Source organism: Lampetra fluviatilis, chromosome 2 (assembly GCF_964198595.1).
Source record: "Lampetra fluviatilis chromosome 2, kcLamFluv1.1, whole genome shotgun sequence".
Lineage (NCBI taxonomy): Eukaryota > Metazoa > Chordata > Hyperoartia > Petromyzontiformes > Petromyzontidae > Lampetra > Lampetra fluviatilis.
In genome coordinates this window covers 36464707-36477004 of record NC_136276.1, presented here as the reverse complement: position 1 = coordinate 36477004, position 12298 = coordinate 36464707, and the positions used below count along the sequence as shown (strand labels likewise).

General features: G+C 52.7%; 3 protein-coding genes across 7 annotated transcripts in view; 2 read left to right on the top strand and 1 right to left on the bottom strand.

Annotated features, from left to right (window-relative positions):
* THEMIS (thymocyte selection associated) overlaps window positions 1-2369 on the top strand; it is a 37957-nt gene extending 35588 nt beyond the window's left edge. For all 5 annotated transcript variants that reach the window (XM_078875832.1, XM_078875826.1, XM_078875819.1 and 2 more), the window contains one exon: window positions 1586-2369. In XM_078875832.1, coding sequence (XP_078731958.1) covers window positions 1586-1659 — 74 coding nt within the window. In that variant the 3' untranslated portion in view covers window positions 1660-2369. The remainder of the gene's footprint in view (window positions 1-1585) is intronic.
* Window positions 1-12298, bottom strand: part of SMC6 (structural maintenance of chromosomes 6) — a 373519-nt gene that overhangs the window by 288368 nt on the left and 72853 nt on the right. The window lies entirely within an intron of this gene.
* Window positions 4270-11425, top strand: ECHDC1 (ethylmalonyl-CoA decarboxylase 1). The gene is made up of 6 exons (XM_078875796.1): window positions 4270-4495; window positions 5882-6124; window positions 7334-7476; window positions 8738-8790; window positions 9868-9948; window positions 10636-11425. The coding sequence occupies exons 2-6, from the start codon at window positions 5908-5910 to the stop codon at window positions 11072-11074; spliced, it is 933 nt and encodes a 310-aa protein (XP_078731922.1). The 5' UTR covers window positions 4270-4495; window positions 5882-5907; the 3' UTR covers window positions 11075-11425.

The following is a 12298-nucleotide window of genomic DNA, read 5'->3' as shown; positions in this document are numbered from 1 at the left end:
AGCCGGATTAGCTGCATCAAGTGAGGCAATGATTCAAGATGTAATCCCGGCAGAACTGATTTTTCGGCCGTTGCCGATCATTGCTACAACTCGGTGGGCTCTCATGAAATTGTCTTTTCCGAGACCAAGGTTCTCTGCAAACCTCCCGGCTACCATCAAAGGTTTGTACACGAAGCCATACAAATATACAAACACAGACATAATTTCAACCGTGATGATGGGTACAAACTTAGTAATCATTGGAAAGATGTTATCAACCACGCAAAAAAGACTTAATTACACTTTTTTGGACCATCTTATCTGACAGGCACTATTTTACTTTACTTTACCGAGTGTTAACATCCCCAGTGTTTAACAGTACTCTCTTCATTGGTATAAACATGGGCATTTTCGTTCTTTTTCTATCATGTGTATCAGGCCTCCCCTCCCCCTCTCTGTCCAATGCGTTGGCGTGTGCAGCAGAAACCGCGTCCAAGCCGTCGTCCATCCTTTTGGCCCCGCCCCCCTCCCCCTCCCGATGCGTTGTACGTTGGCACTCCGTGCCGTCTTTGAGCCCCGCCCCCCTCCCTCCCGATACGTTCCATTCATTGGCTACCACATTCTGATGAGCTCCCCCCCCCCTCTCCCCCCCCCCTCAACTTGCTTTTAAGGGATTACATCTTGAATCATTGCCTCACTTGATGCAGCTAATCCGGCTGTGATGGTCCCACCTGATGACGGAGACTTGTGTTGCCTCCGAAACGTCGTGATTTTTTTATTTTAATTAATTTTGATGTTTTACCTACGTGACTTTACCGGCAAAACCTAAGAATATGATTCCTTGCAGTCACGAAAGCTTCAAATCTAGAAATATATATTTGAAATAATAGGTGGGGCGCTGCCCCAACGCCCCATTGTGCTGCCATTGGGCAACAGCGTAGCAGATGGTGGTGCCAATGTGGTCGCCACGTGCCATTTCAAAGCCGCTCAACACACACGTTGAACAATCCAAAGGCATCTTCTTGGTTCTTTCGGTAAAGTCACGTAGAAGGGAAATAATAAAATGAAAGAATATATTATTTTATTATATTGATGTAGGTTCACAATCCTGCTTGTTGAATCTGTTATTGGATGCGGCAGACTTGAGGGTTTTGGAGCACATTTAAGCACCGTACAGCTCAACGTTGGCTGTCAGTGAATATTTATTTTTTCTCTTGGCGAGCTGCAGCACACCAGCCGATTTAAACAAAAGATTCTACGACAGCAAGGTCATCGTTATATATCAGTGTGAGTCCCCCACTGTTGCAATTCGGCACAGAGGCCATCTCGAGGACAGGCAGATAATGGATAAAGAGTTGCACAGTTTTGCATGCGTCTTCATTTCCAATCAGACACCGATTTGCAAAAACGAATGCAAATGAGTTTTTAGCAAGATTTTTTTTTTTCTGGCAGATATTAAGTCTGCCCTGGAGAACTAGCGCATGAACTGCTGCCATCGTCATCTGTGCGGGGAGCACTGCTCACGATCTTCTCGCACCGCCGATCAGCACGGTTGGTGACGTACGGCGCGATCGAAGTTCAACCTACCTACTTCTCTCCATTTCAGATTCTCGCGAAGACGGCAAAAACATCTACACCAACATCGTGACGATCGGCGGCAAGAAAGGGCCGTGCAAGTAGCGACCTGCCGCTTGACAGCCGCTCATCGCTAGCGACCACAGCGCGGCTCATCTGATCCGGCTCAAAGGAACAACAGAAGGCGATTGCTTGTGTTGCGATCGGAACGTCGTGATATTGTTATTATTTTGATTATTTTTTCATTCCACGTGGCTTTACCGAAAGACCCAAAGAAACAGTCCAGGGAACTTCGCGCAGCACGCGGAGGGAGTGCGTGGGTCCCCGGCAGGCCACCGATTCGCTCTTTCGCCATTCCAATTGGGAGCCTCCACACCACTACCACCAGTTACTCGCTTTCCGGATTATAAGACGCACTTTCTGTGCCTGCATTGCAAAGCAATAGTTGTGGTTGCGTCTTATAATCCACTGTTGCGTGTGCTGGACCAGATTTGTTTAAGTTCATTGACGCCAGGCCAAGGGTGCGTCTTACTTTCCGAATCGTGTGACGGTCTCGAGGACGCGGCACGCGAAGTTGTGGAGAGTGGGGAGCCCCCCAGATGCTCCATGCCCGTCGGGCACCGTCTCTCACCTGTGCTACAGCGCCTCCTGCAGGCGGCTGCTGGAAGCCCCACTCCGCTGATGATACCCAATATACCCAATTGGCCAAGTGTTTGCTTGAACGTAACTGATTAAAGTCTAAAGGCATTCTTTCTCGTGTATTAACATTCTCCACAACGCCTCTCAGTGGTTATACAGTATTATTATTGTTGTGTGTGCCGAAACGTAGGTGATGTCTGGCTAGCGACGTTAGTCTACCCATTCACGAAGCTGCAGGGCTGAAAGATCAATATACGTCAAGACAGTACTGAAATTATACAACTCATAGAAGGTATATAGTTATCAATTAAATGGCGTGGTCTGTGGCCGTGTGAATAAACGCCACCGATGGGTGAACAACTCGGAACCGAGCGAACTTCGTCTGTTTCACCGTGACGACGAAGATGCGTGTCCTGGAGCCTGTGATGGACGCACGCTCCCTCTGGACAAGAGTGGCACAGACGGCCCAGTGGAGGCGCAAGTCAAATCGCAATGACACCGAGGTCGTTCCCAGAGGTCGCCGGGAAGATTCGACCTCCCGGGGCTGAGTGACACAATGGGGCTGTGAGTGACACAATGGGGCTGTGAGTGACACAATGGGCAGGGTCACCAACCAGCCCTCGTCGGCGTCCTCCCCGGCAGTCCACCGCAGCCGATCGCAGTCTCGCGTGGTGGGGTCAAGTGCGGGCGCTCCCTACCGGCGTGGACGAGTAGGCCAAGTTACACGGGCCCTCGAGAGTCCACGATCTGAGGGTCTCTTTCCGCTAGCGGTGGTGTGAGCCGGCATTGCAGGGCTGCGCATTTACCGTGCGCCGTGCCTCGCTACAGCTGCGCCCGACGGATTGAATCTCCTGCCAGGATTCGAAGCTTTTAGATTTACAATTTATGACATTTCATGCGAATGTTAAACGTCAACAGATGCGATTGGTTAATTTCTACAATGTTTAGTAATGCAATATATATTGTAACTTATATGAACACATGGAAAACAAAGACTGCAAAGAAGCCGGACAGAGGTTTATGCTTGGAATTACGTCTCAGTAACACCTCCGATTAACACGCGTGGCTACGTACGGTGCGAAGGAGATGCATGTGTACATAGAGAGAGATGAGCACGTAGACTACTGTGGACAGCCGCCCGGGAGACGGATCGATGATTGTTGTATCGCGGATGTCGACGGCTTGGGGATGATTTCATCCAGCAGTGGATTGACCATGGCTATCGACAATACGCACGCAGACAACAGTGGGTAATTAAATGTGTCCATGTGTGCCCCCTACCGTTAAAGTGCACCACTGGGGAGCAGTGACGTGCGGTGAAGGCGATGGCTGGGGGGCACTGGCTCATGTCAGAGCCAGGTTCACACACTGAGGGGCGTGGCCTCACTGAGGGGGGCGTGTTAGACACGTCACCCTCAGTGAGGCAGATGTGATAGCTGCCTCCCCTGGTGCTTTTTCATTGCAGTTTCATGACGAGACCAGCGAGCCTAAATATCTTTATACACATACGTGAAATGAGTTACCTGGAGTATGGAAGGCGAGGACATGAAATGAAGGGGTATACAAACATTACATTGGTGACATACTGAGATAGTAACAGGTACGCGCTTATTGCCCGCGCTCCATCCAGTTACTGAGGGGTTGCGCAATCAGAGGGGAGGCTGAGCTCGTCGCTGCCTCGCCTCTCGTCTCTTCCTGTATTTGCAGCGGAGCTCCACAAATTTGGCGATTTTGACTATAAAAATTATTGGAATCGTACAGAAATTACATTTATAACACAGATAAGTGGAAATATCTTAATATTTATTTTATTTTATTATTCTTTTTTCGTAACAGCTATTTTCATTGTAGTATGATAGGTGAGGCTCTGCCTCCCCTGACCGCACGTCCCTGCTGGGGAGACAAAGGCGGCCGGGCGTGGTGCTGGGGGGGGGGGCTCGCTCAGAGCCGCCCCCCCCCCCCCCCAGAGCTCCACGCACGGGGGGGGAGGGGGGGCCCTGGGGGGGGGGGGCCCGGGCCTCTGATTGGCAGCGGCAGCCGCCGGGTCCGGGCGACACCGCCCCCCGGATATGACGCGGCTCAAGGTCGGCTCAGTGCGCGGGTGCGGCTGCCTCTCCACTCGCGCAAGGCCCACGACTCCACGACGCCTCCTCCTCCTGCCCCACGCCTCCTCCTGCCCCCTCACGCCTCCTCCTCCTGTCCCGCTACCCACGCAGCTCAGGGCCCCGAGTTCCCGTCCCCTTCGCGCGGCCGTCCCCACGACGACCGCACCGAGGCCGCGTGCGTCGACCCCCACGCAGAAGTAAGCTCGGCCCCCAGGCGCTTCCTGCGCGTGTGGCCGCCAGGGCCCCGGGGCCACTGCCCCCCCCCCCCCTATCGGTGCACGTCCACCACCACGTCCACCACCACGTGCACACTCTAGACGAGAGGTGAAGGTGCTCTGCCATGGCCCCTGCCGGCCTCCTAGAGGGAGCAGGAGAGAGCCCCCCCCCCCCCGCCTTGTCGCGCTCCACGCGTGGGAAGACGATGACCCTCACCGCCGCTTGCTTCCGTGGCAGACCAGCGGGGTCTCCCTCTACTCACAGACATTGCTCACGAGCGCCGCTGTGGAAAGTGTACATGGCAGAATAGATGAAGCAGACTTTGTCTGACTCAGCCCGTCGGCCCCACGGCCTTCTGTGAGAGTATCATTTCAGCAGCGTTGATTCAGTACGAGCAAACTCTGGACTGGTTTCGACACATCAGCGTCTCATCAGCAGGCTCGCTTGAACCAACGCTGGTGAACGGTCAGATGTTATGGGCAAGGACGTGGGTCCCAACACACTTCTATTGTGTAACACAATCATAGATTTGTGTACAGTTCCCAATCTGCCGTGGCATCTCAAAACGCTGTACGCCTGAACAACTCAATGTTGTTGCGGCACAGCAACAACAACAACGAGCACCAGCGACAGCCTGGCCACCACCAACAACAACACCGACGAGCCCCAGGGACAGCCTGGCCACCACCAACAACAACAACGAGCCCCAGGCACCCCCTAGTGGAGACACGCAGGATACTCGGATCCGTTGACCTATGAGAGCGACGCTTCCAATAACACAAAGGCGATGTGTTCTTGAGAGTGTGATGTTATTGGGATCTATCACACCTTTATTAAAGCCTTCACGCGGGAATTTAGTCGGCCTGAGCTCAAAAGCGAAACGGCCAAAATGTTTGCCCTCACACTTTTGTGGAGTCAAAATGGAAAATGTCCTGATTCCAGCAAACCTGACTCCAGCACTCAGGAGTCCTGCTCTGATGTCTTCTGCATCCCGGTCATTGTTTTTAAGGGAGGGGGTGGGGGCATAATGGAACATGTTGGTTTGTCAATGTTAAACTCTGACTTTTTCAGGCCTGGATTCATATTGCATTTAAATATTATTTGACCCTTTGTCTTTACCAGTTGTGCTCATGGCACGGCGCAATTTGTATGTAGGATTTCCTGTAGTGTCCCTGATAGCAACATAACTTTATAAAAAAAATATTAATATTTACAAGGGTTATCATGCCCCCCCCCCCCTGTTACACAATGGACAGCGCTGATGCATTCACGTTTTTTGACTGAGTTGGAGAGCGCTAACAAGAATGTAGCCGTGAGTCTCCGCTGGGCATGGGGTGACGATGCGTCCTGTGGCCGTGCCGTGGCAGGAGGCCCCGCTGCGGGCCCGCGCGGGATGGCGCTCCGGCTCTCCGCCGCGGTGCCGCTCGCCACGAGGCGGTTGTCGGCCGCGGTCCGCGGCGTGCACGACGCGGCGCACGGGTTCCACGAGGCGGAGATCCGCGACCAGCTGCTGCGCTTCCCCGGGGGATCCGTGGACTTGCGCAAGGAGGAGGAGGGCGGCATCGCCGTCGTGACCGTCAACAACCCGGGCCGCATGAACGCCTTCACGGGTACGCGGGGCGAGGGGGGGAGCGCGGCCACTGCCGCTACGCAGCTGCGGACCGCAGGATCCTGCACCGACGCGGGCGGCGTTCGCGGTTCAAACACCGGCCGCCCTGGTTAATTCTGCGGATTTATCAACCGCGGAGAAGGTAAAGATAGTGAGCCGAGTCGACTCCTGACCGGATTTGAACTCGCAACTTACAGATTGCAAGTCTCGCGCTGAATACATTGCCAGCTGTACACCGTATGTCTGTGCTGTATACAGTCGAAGAGTGAACATAACAAATCAGTCAACATTGCATCCATACACCTGAGACGTGGTACACCCCCCCCTCTCTCATTTTCTATCCTTGGTTGCCCCCTCCGTTCCAGTGTGGCTGAAACAGCGTCCACGACCTTTGCCCTCTGCTGTTGTGGCCTCTGCCTGTAGTGAAACGTCTGCTTACATCAGGGTTCCAGCATCGTGTTCGTAGTTGCCTCGTTAATACATTAACATACATTAACCGAACACAGTCGTTGGAACACATTTGCAGAATATACATTGAGCCAACGGTGCACACTCCGCCTTTCACTTTGCATCGTTTCACCACCTTCACTCGTGGTCAATCCACTGCGGGATGAAAATTATAATAATTCACGTAGTTTTACGCTGCTGTAAATTTGTGAAAACTTTGATTGAAACTCGGTGGTCCGTGGGAACGTTGAGTCTCTGGTGCACGGAGACATCGCCTCTTCTCGTGTGAACACGGTGCTTGTCAGCGTGCTCATGAGCTGGCCGAGTGGCCGCGGGGGTCAGAAGCCTCAGCCGGCATTGCCGAGAGCCTGAGTTCCAGTCCGGGTTTCAGACGCTCGTGATGAAACCTGGTCCTCAAGTGAAGTGAGTTGTTGGTCATTGCCTGGTCACCTTTTCATGTAAGTTGGCCAAGTTCTAGCTCCGAGATTTGAGAATATCAGTATGTGTATGTATGTTGAACTTTTTTCGCATTATACGTAGCCAACCTTGCTAATCGGAGGTGCAGGGGAAGATGTGACGAACATTTCTCTGTAGCAGGGCGTGTGTGTGTGTCTCAACATGCGTGCGTGCATGTATGTGTGTGCACGCGTGCTTGCGTTTACGTGCCCGCGGATGTATACCTGTCTGCATAAGCACACTTCGTTTGTGCATCCAGTTCCGTGTGCGTATGTTCGCGCGTCTGTATTCGCGCGCGTGGGTGCAGGCTCCATGATGGTGGATCTGCACGACGCTGTGCAGCAGCTGGAGCGCTGGCCCGAGGGGAAGGGGCTGCTCCTGTACGGAGCCAACTCCACATTCTGCTCGGGCTCCGACCTCAACGCCGTGCGGGCCCTCGAGTCGTCGCAGGCACGGCGCCCCCGGCCCCCAGGGCCTCTTCACCCCTCGCTGTGAACGCAGCTCGGGTTGACCCTCACGCACCCTCGCACGTTCGTCTCCTTGTGCTCAAGTCAAACAGTCAGAGTGATTTCCTGCTCGGATGAAATTCCACGTTCCCATGGTGAGGGCGAGTCTATTCATAGGACCACCACTGTTGGCTATTCAGAAAAGTGGTGTTCATTTTATGGACCCCATTGGGATGATGGGCTGATTCAACCCCATCCAGAATTAGAGCTCGCAGTGTGCGGTCAGTTTGAGCTCGGTGATACGAGCGGCCACATGGTGGGCAGCAGAGGGCAGTGCAGTAACATCCATTATTGTACTGTACTTCTATGCTCACGTGTCTACGCTCTCCACCTTCACCAACCGACACTGACCAGTGTGGTGAAGTATGGTCGGATAACCAACACATGCCCGCACGGCTTGGGGATGCCCTCATCCAGTCGTGGATTGACAAACATGCTCCTCCACAAACGGGAAGGCATCTGGAGTGATGCAACCCCAAGTGCAGTACAACTGCCACAACACTGGGGCCTCTGGTACTGTAGTGGCATTGACAGCCAGAGCAAGGCACTGCGCTATCATCACGTGACCCAGCGATTAATTTCAGCCGTGTCTGAGCCGCCCAGTCGGCGGCTCAGAAAATGTTTCCACACATGGCACACCGCACCCAGTATAGCTCTCGTTACTACGACCGTGGCTACTGCCAGTTACGTGCCACTTACGCCAGTCTATCAGCGACCCGGCAAATATTGAATGAAAAATTAAGCCCTGGAATTACCAAAGGCAGCTGAGCCTCCAGTATGTCGTCAGTGGTACCTGCAAAAAAATATTTGAATCCCGGGGAATTGTGGTGCTGCCAAATGCAGTGGGCCGTAGGACCATACTAGGCAACGGGCCCACTCAGTACTCAATGTACTGGTGATTTTTCTATTGTTATACAATTTTGTTTCAAACTGGCTGTTGCCTGACGAAGCTAGTTGTAATTACTGGCGATATGTCGTACTCAGATTGTAAATGTTGTGGCTTTGCTCTCCAACACACCGGTGTGCTGTACTAGTAACGAATTGGCACGTTCTGTTTACGTGACAAACCTTACTAATTGGCTGTGTTCGGTGGTGGCGGGTTTAACGACACATTTATATTTACGCGATCTAACCCATAAAAAACTGTATTTTGGATGATATTGATCGCGAAAGTCAACATGTAAAACTTTGTTTCACCCTTGTAGGATGGGCTAAAGATGTGCATGTACATGCAGAACACTCTGACGAGGCTGATGAGGTGAGTGCTGGCCCACGATTTTTGTTTTGATCTTTCCCCAAAATGTTATCCCGGTTCCGCTATCGGCGTCGGATCACGAGATGAAGACTCCGGATCTCTTACTGAGCAGAATTGCCCACTGAAGTGGATGTCACAGAGCTACCTCTGAGATTCATTCAAGTGCCCTCTGGTCCATACAGTATAGTGCAACGTTAGAGTGAGGTGCCATGTTAGAGTGAGGTTCTTCACACGACAGTCGAGTTAATATTTTAAATGCAGCCAAGTTAAGTGCAGAACCAATTTTAACGTGTTTTTTTTTGTACGGTCACTGGTGACTGGGCTGATATCATCAGCTCTCTTTACTTGACCTGGTTAACCACAGGCAGCTGCTTGGATTCGAACCCATCATCTCAGCTGTGCCAGTTCTAACCTCTGACCTCAGCCACCATCTCCTTGCTGGTGGCCCAGACTGAGGAATCGAGTTGTGTTCACCAGGCACTCGGGAGGCTTTGCCACGTGCGCACGTACAGACAAGATGCGATTCCTCTGCATGTGCTCACGCCCTCATTTCGAATCTCAGTTGGAACCCTTGTTTGATGAGACAACTTCACATGACTGGGTTCTGCGCTCCATACTCTCTCTGTGTGTCTCTCTGTGGGAGGTGCCAACCCTTTTCATTTTTGTATAAAATTCTCTTTACATTTCACCGACAAAGCCTTTCAGGGAGGGCGCAGGCTGTGTCATGGATTGCACAACAACGTGAAACGCATACCTTCCCAACACGACGTTCACTCGAGGCGTGGACTTGTGATCTCCCTATCTTGCGGCCTTGGTAACCTGGCGGAGGAGTTGGGGGAGGCATGGGGGAGTGGAGACCCGTGGTTTTGATTGGGAGACCGTCTTAGCAAAACGTTGAGAACCACTGAACTAACGTGATGTTACTCAAACAAACTAGAACAACCTTGTCTGTTGGGTTCTCGCCTGGTGAGACGCACACACACGAGTGACCTTGCCAAAGCAGCTTCACTGGGTGAGGACCACCTGCTGAAATGGCGCCACCTTGACAGCACTGCTCACCTCCGACCCTTCGCTCCGCAGGCTGCCCCTGATCAGCGTGGCGCTGGTGGAAGGGAAGGCCTTGGGAGGAGGCGCTGAACTGACCACTGCCTGTGATTTCAGGTGAGGCTCTTGGTGAGTAAAAGAAACCATGCGACGTCAATAGCGGGGTCCGTACAGGCATTGAATGGTGATCGCTAAATTCCAGAGAACAAAACATCAAAGGCTGCCTTATTTGCTTTAAGTAAGATGCAACCAATAAACTAAACTGACTACAGTTGTAAAACTTAATAAGTGGACAAAAGAAACCACGGCGCCGCGGTGGTGAGATGTCATCTCCCTTGCCTGGTACACGGGAGGTTGTGGCTTCCATTTCTCCGGGTTCTCTGGTTTTTCCCTCCACGTTTAGAAATATGCGTTTAGATTATTTGGTTACTCATATATATTCCCACATGATATGAGGCACTTCAATGAGATATCAGGTATCGGCAGGTCGCATCTGGAAAAGAGCTCATAGCTCAGTGGGCTTTACCTGGTAACATAAAATAGTGGTAGTTTGTAGTATTCACAAACACGGTAGGGCATACTTTATTGAAACTACTGCATGAGCACTCGTGATTCTGCTCGACAGTTCTCTGATGTATTTTCAGAGCTAAATATTAAGTTTTTTTTAAAGCTCCAAGCACGTGGAGCGAAACGTCGAACATCATACCGAGCAGCACTCGGTACGTTCGCTCCCCCTACCAAACGCCCAATCGGTGGCGAGTCGCACACACGACAGCGGCGATCGCGACTCCGGCGTCTCCCCAGGCTGATGGTGCCGGGGAGCCAGATCCGCTTCGTGCACCGGCACATGGGGCTGGTGCCGGGCTGGGGAGGCGCCGCTCGCCTCGTGCGCCTCGTGGGCTACCGCCACGCGCTGCGGCTGCTGAGCGGCGCGGAGGCCGCCGGGCCGCAGGAAGCGCTGGCGCTGGGTCTCGCCGATGCCCTCTTGGAACCGGTCTCCTCGCCGTCATCCTCGCCGTCCGACGACGACGGCGGCAGGGCCGCGCTGCGCGCCGCCCTTAATTGGCTGGAGCCCCGGGTGGCCGGCGCCCCCGAGGTGGTGCGAGCCGCCAAGAAGGTGGCGTTGTCCGGCGCCGAGCTTCCCCTGGAGGAGGCGCTGCGCGCCGAGAGGGACGTTTTCGGCACGTTGTGGGGCGCGCCGGCGAACCGTCGGGCGCTGGCGCGGAGCGCCAAGCACAAGTGAGGGCAGGCGCGACGGCACGAGCCACGGACGCGCCGCTCCGCTTGATGGACGCGTTTGACGATTGAAGTTGATTTTTTGACAAATTTCAGAAAAAGTGAAATCGGTCGAATTGGAATTGCGAGCGCAAGGCTTTAATGAAATCGGGAGTTGCCGGTGATGATGCGCGCGTCGCCCGTGCCATGTTTACCCGTGAGACTGTGGCTGACGCAAATCAACTGTGATGCCCATGAACCGCGACGTGCGTGTCCTGTGATTTATTACACGCGAGCCGTGGCATTTGCTAAATAAAAGCAAGGAATCAAACTGCCAATCACTTGTCGAGATCGTGGTTTATTTTCACCAGATGAGCTGCTTGTTCGACTCACGCTGGCCAACACACAGAACTACAATAACAGTCAAGGAAACACCATCGTCATTTCACAACACTATGGACTACGTTTTCGCGGTTGTGCTGCGTAGCTCTCGGACGTATTTTCGGGTTGGGCCGCTTGTCGTTCAACATGATGTCCGACGTTTCACTCTACGTGCTGGGAGCTTCTTTCAGGAACTAAATATTCAGAATGATTTCACACCGAATAAATCGATACTCGGTGGTAATGTAACCTTTATCGGTGCAGATGCCATCATAAGTAAGTCACGCACAAATCGGTAAAGTTCACAAATTAGCTGCCCTTGATATGCAGAGTTTTGGTCACAGTTGAGTAAGAATGAGCGGACTTTGTCCACGTGTTATCGTTTATATTGACCACCCGTGTCATTTGGACTCAGATATAACTGGGAAAACGGCTAGAAGTGCAACGTGTGCGGTAGAAACTGAGTGAGGAAGACGTAAAAGGACTTAAAAGCCTTGAAGAGTGGGGTTTGGCATCGATTGGAGAGAGATGGATAGAGAGAGATGAGCTGTTGAGCAGGTTAGGGAGGAGAGATGAGCTGTAGAGCAGGTTAAGGAAGAGAAAAGTAAAATCATCTCAACAAAAAGGCAATAGATGTGGATCAGACATCGTTGGAGGCGAGAGCTCGAAGGACGTTCTGGAAAGGCGAGAGACGTTGGGAAAGAGGCCAAGAGGCAGGACACGGACGATGCTGCTCGGGGAAGCAAAAGGGGCATGCGGAGAATCGGAGAGAACTCGAGAGCGGAGAGGATGGAGGCCACTTGAGCTAAAGGCCCACCACTGGGTAAGGGACTCGAGGGATTTGACACCATGAGCCGTTTAAATCCGGTTT

What these genes read in the sequence shown, in the direction of transcription:
- ECHDC1 (XM_078875796.1), top strand. Translation starts at nt 5,908, where the DNA reads ATGGCGCTCCGGCTCTCCGCCGCGGTGCCGCTCGCCACGAGGCGGTTG. An exon ending in GGGCCCTCGAGTCGTCGCAG is followed by an intron (nt 7,477 to 8,737) that starts GCACGGCGCCCC and finishes TCACCCTTGTAG; the next exon opens with GATGGGCTAAAGATGTGCAT. An exon ending in ACCACTGCCTGTGATTTCAG is followed by an intron (nt 9,949 to 10,635) that starts GTGAGGCTCTTG and finishes GCGTCTCCCCAG; the next exon opens with GCTGATGGTGCCGGGGAGCC.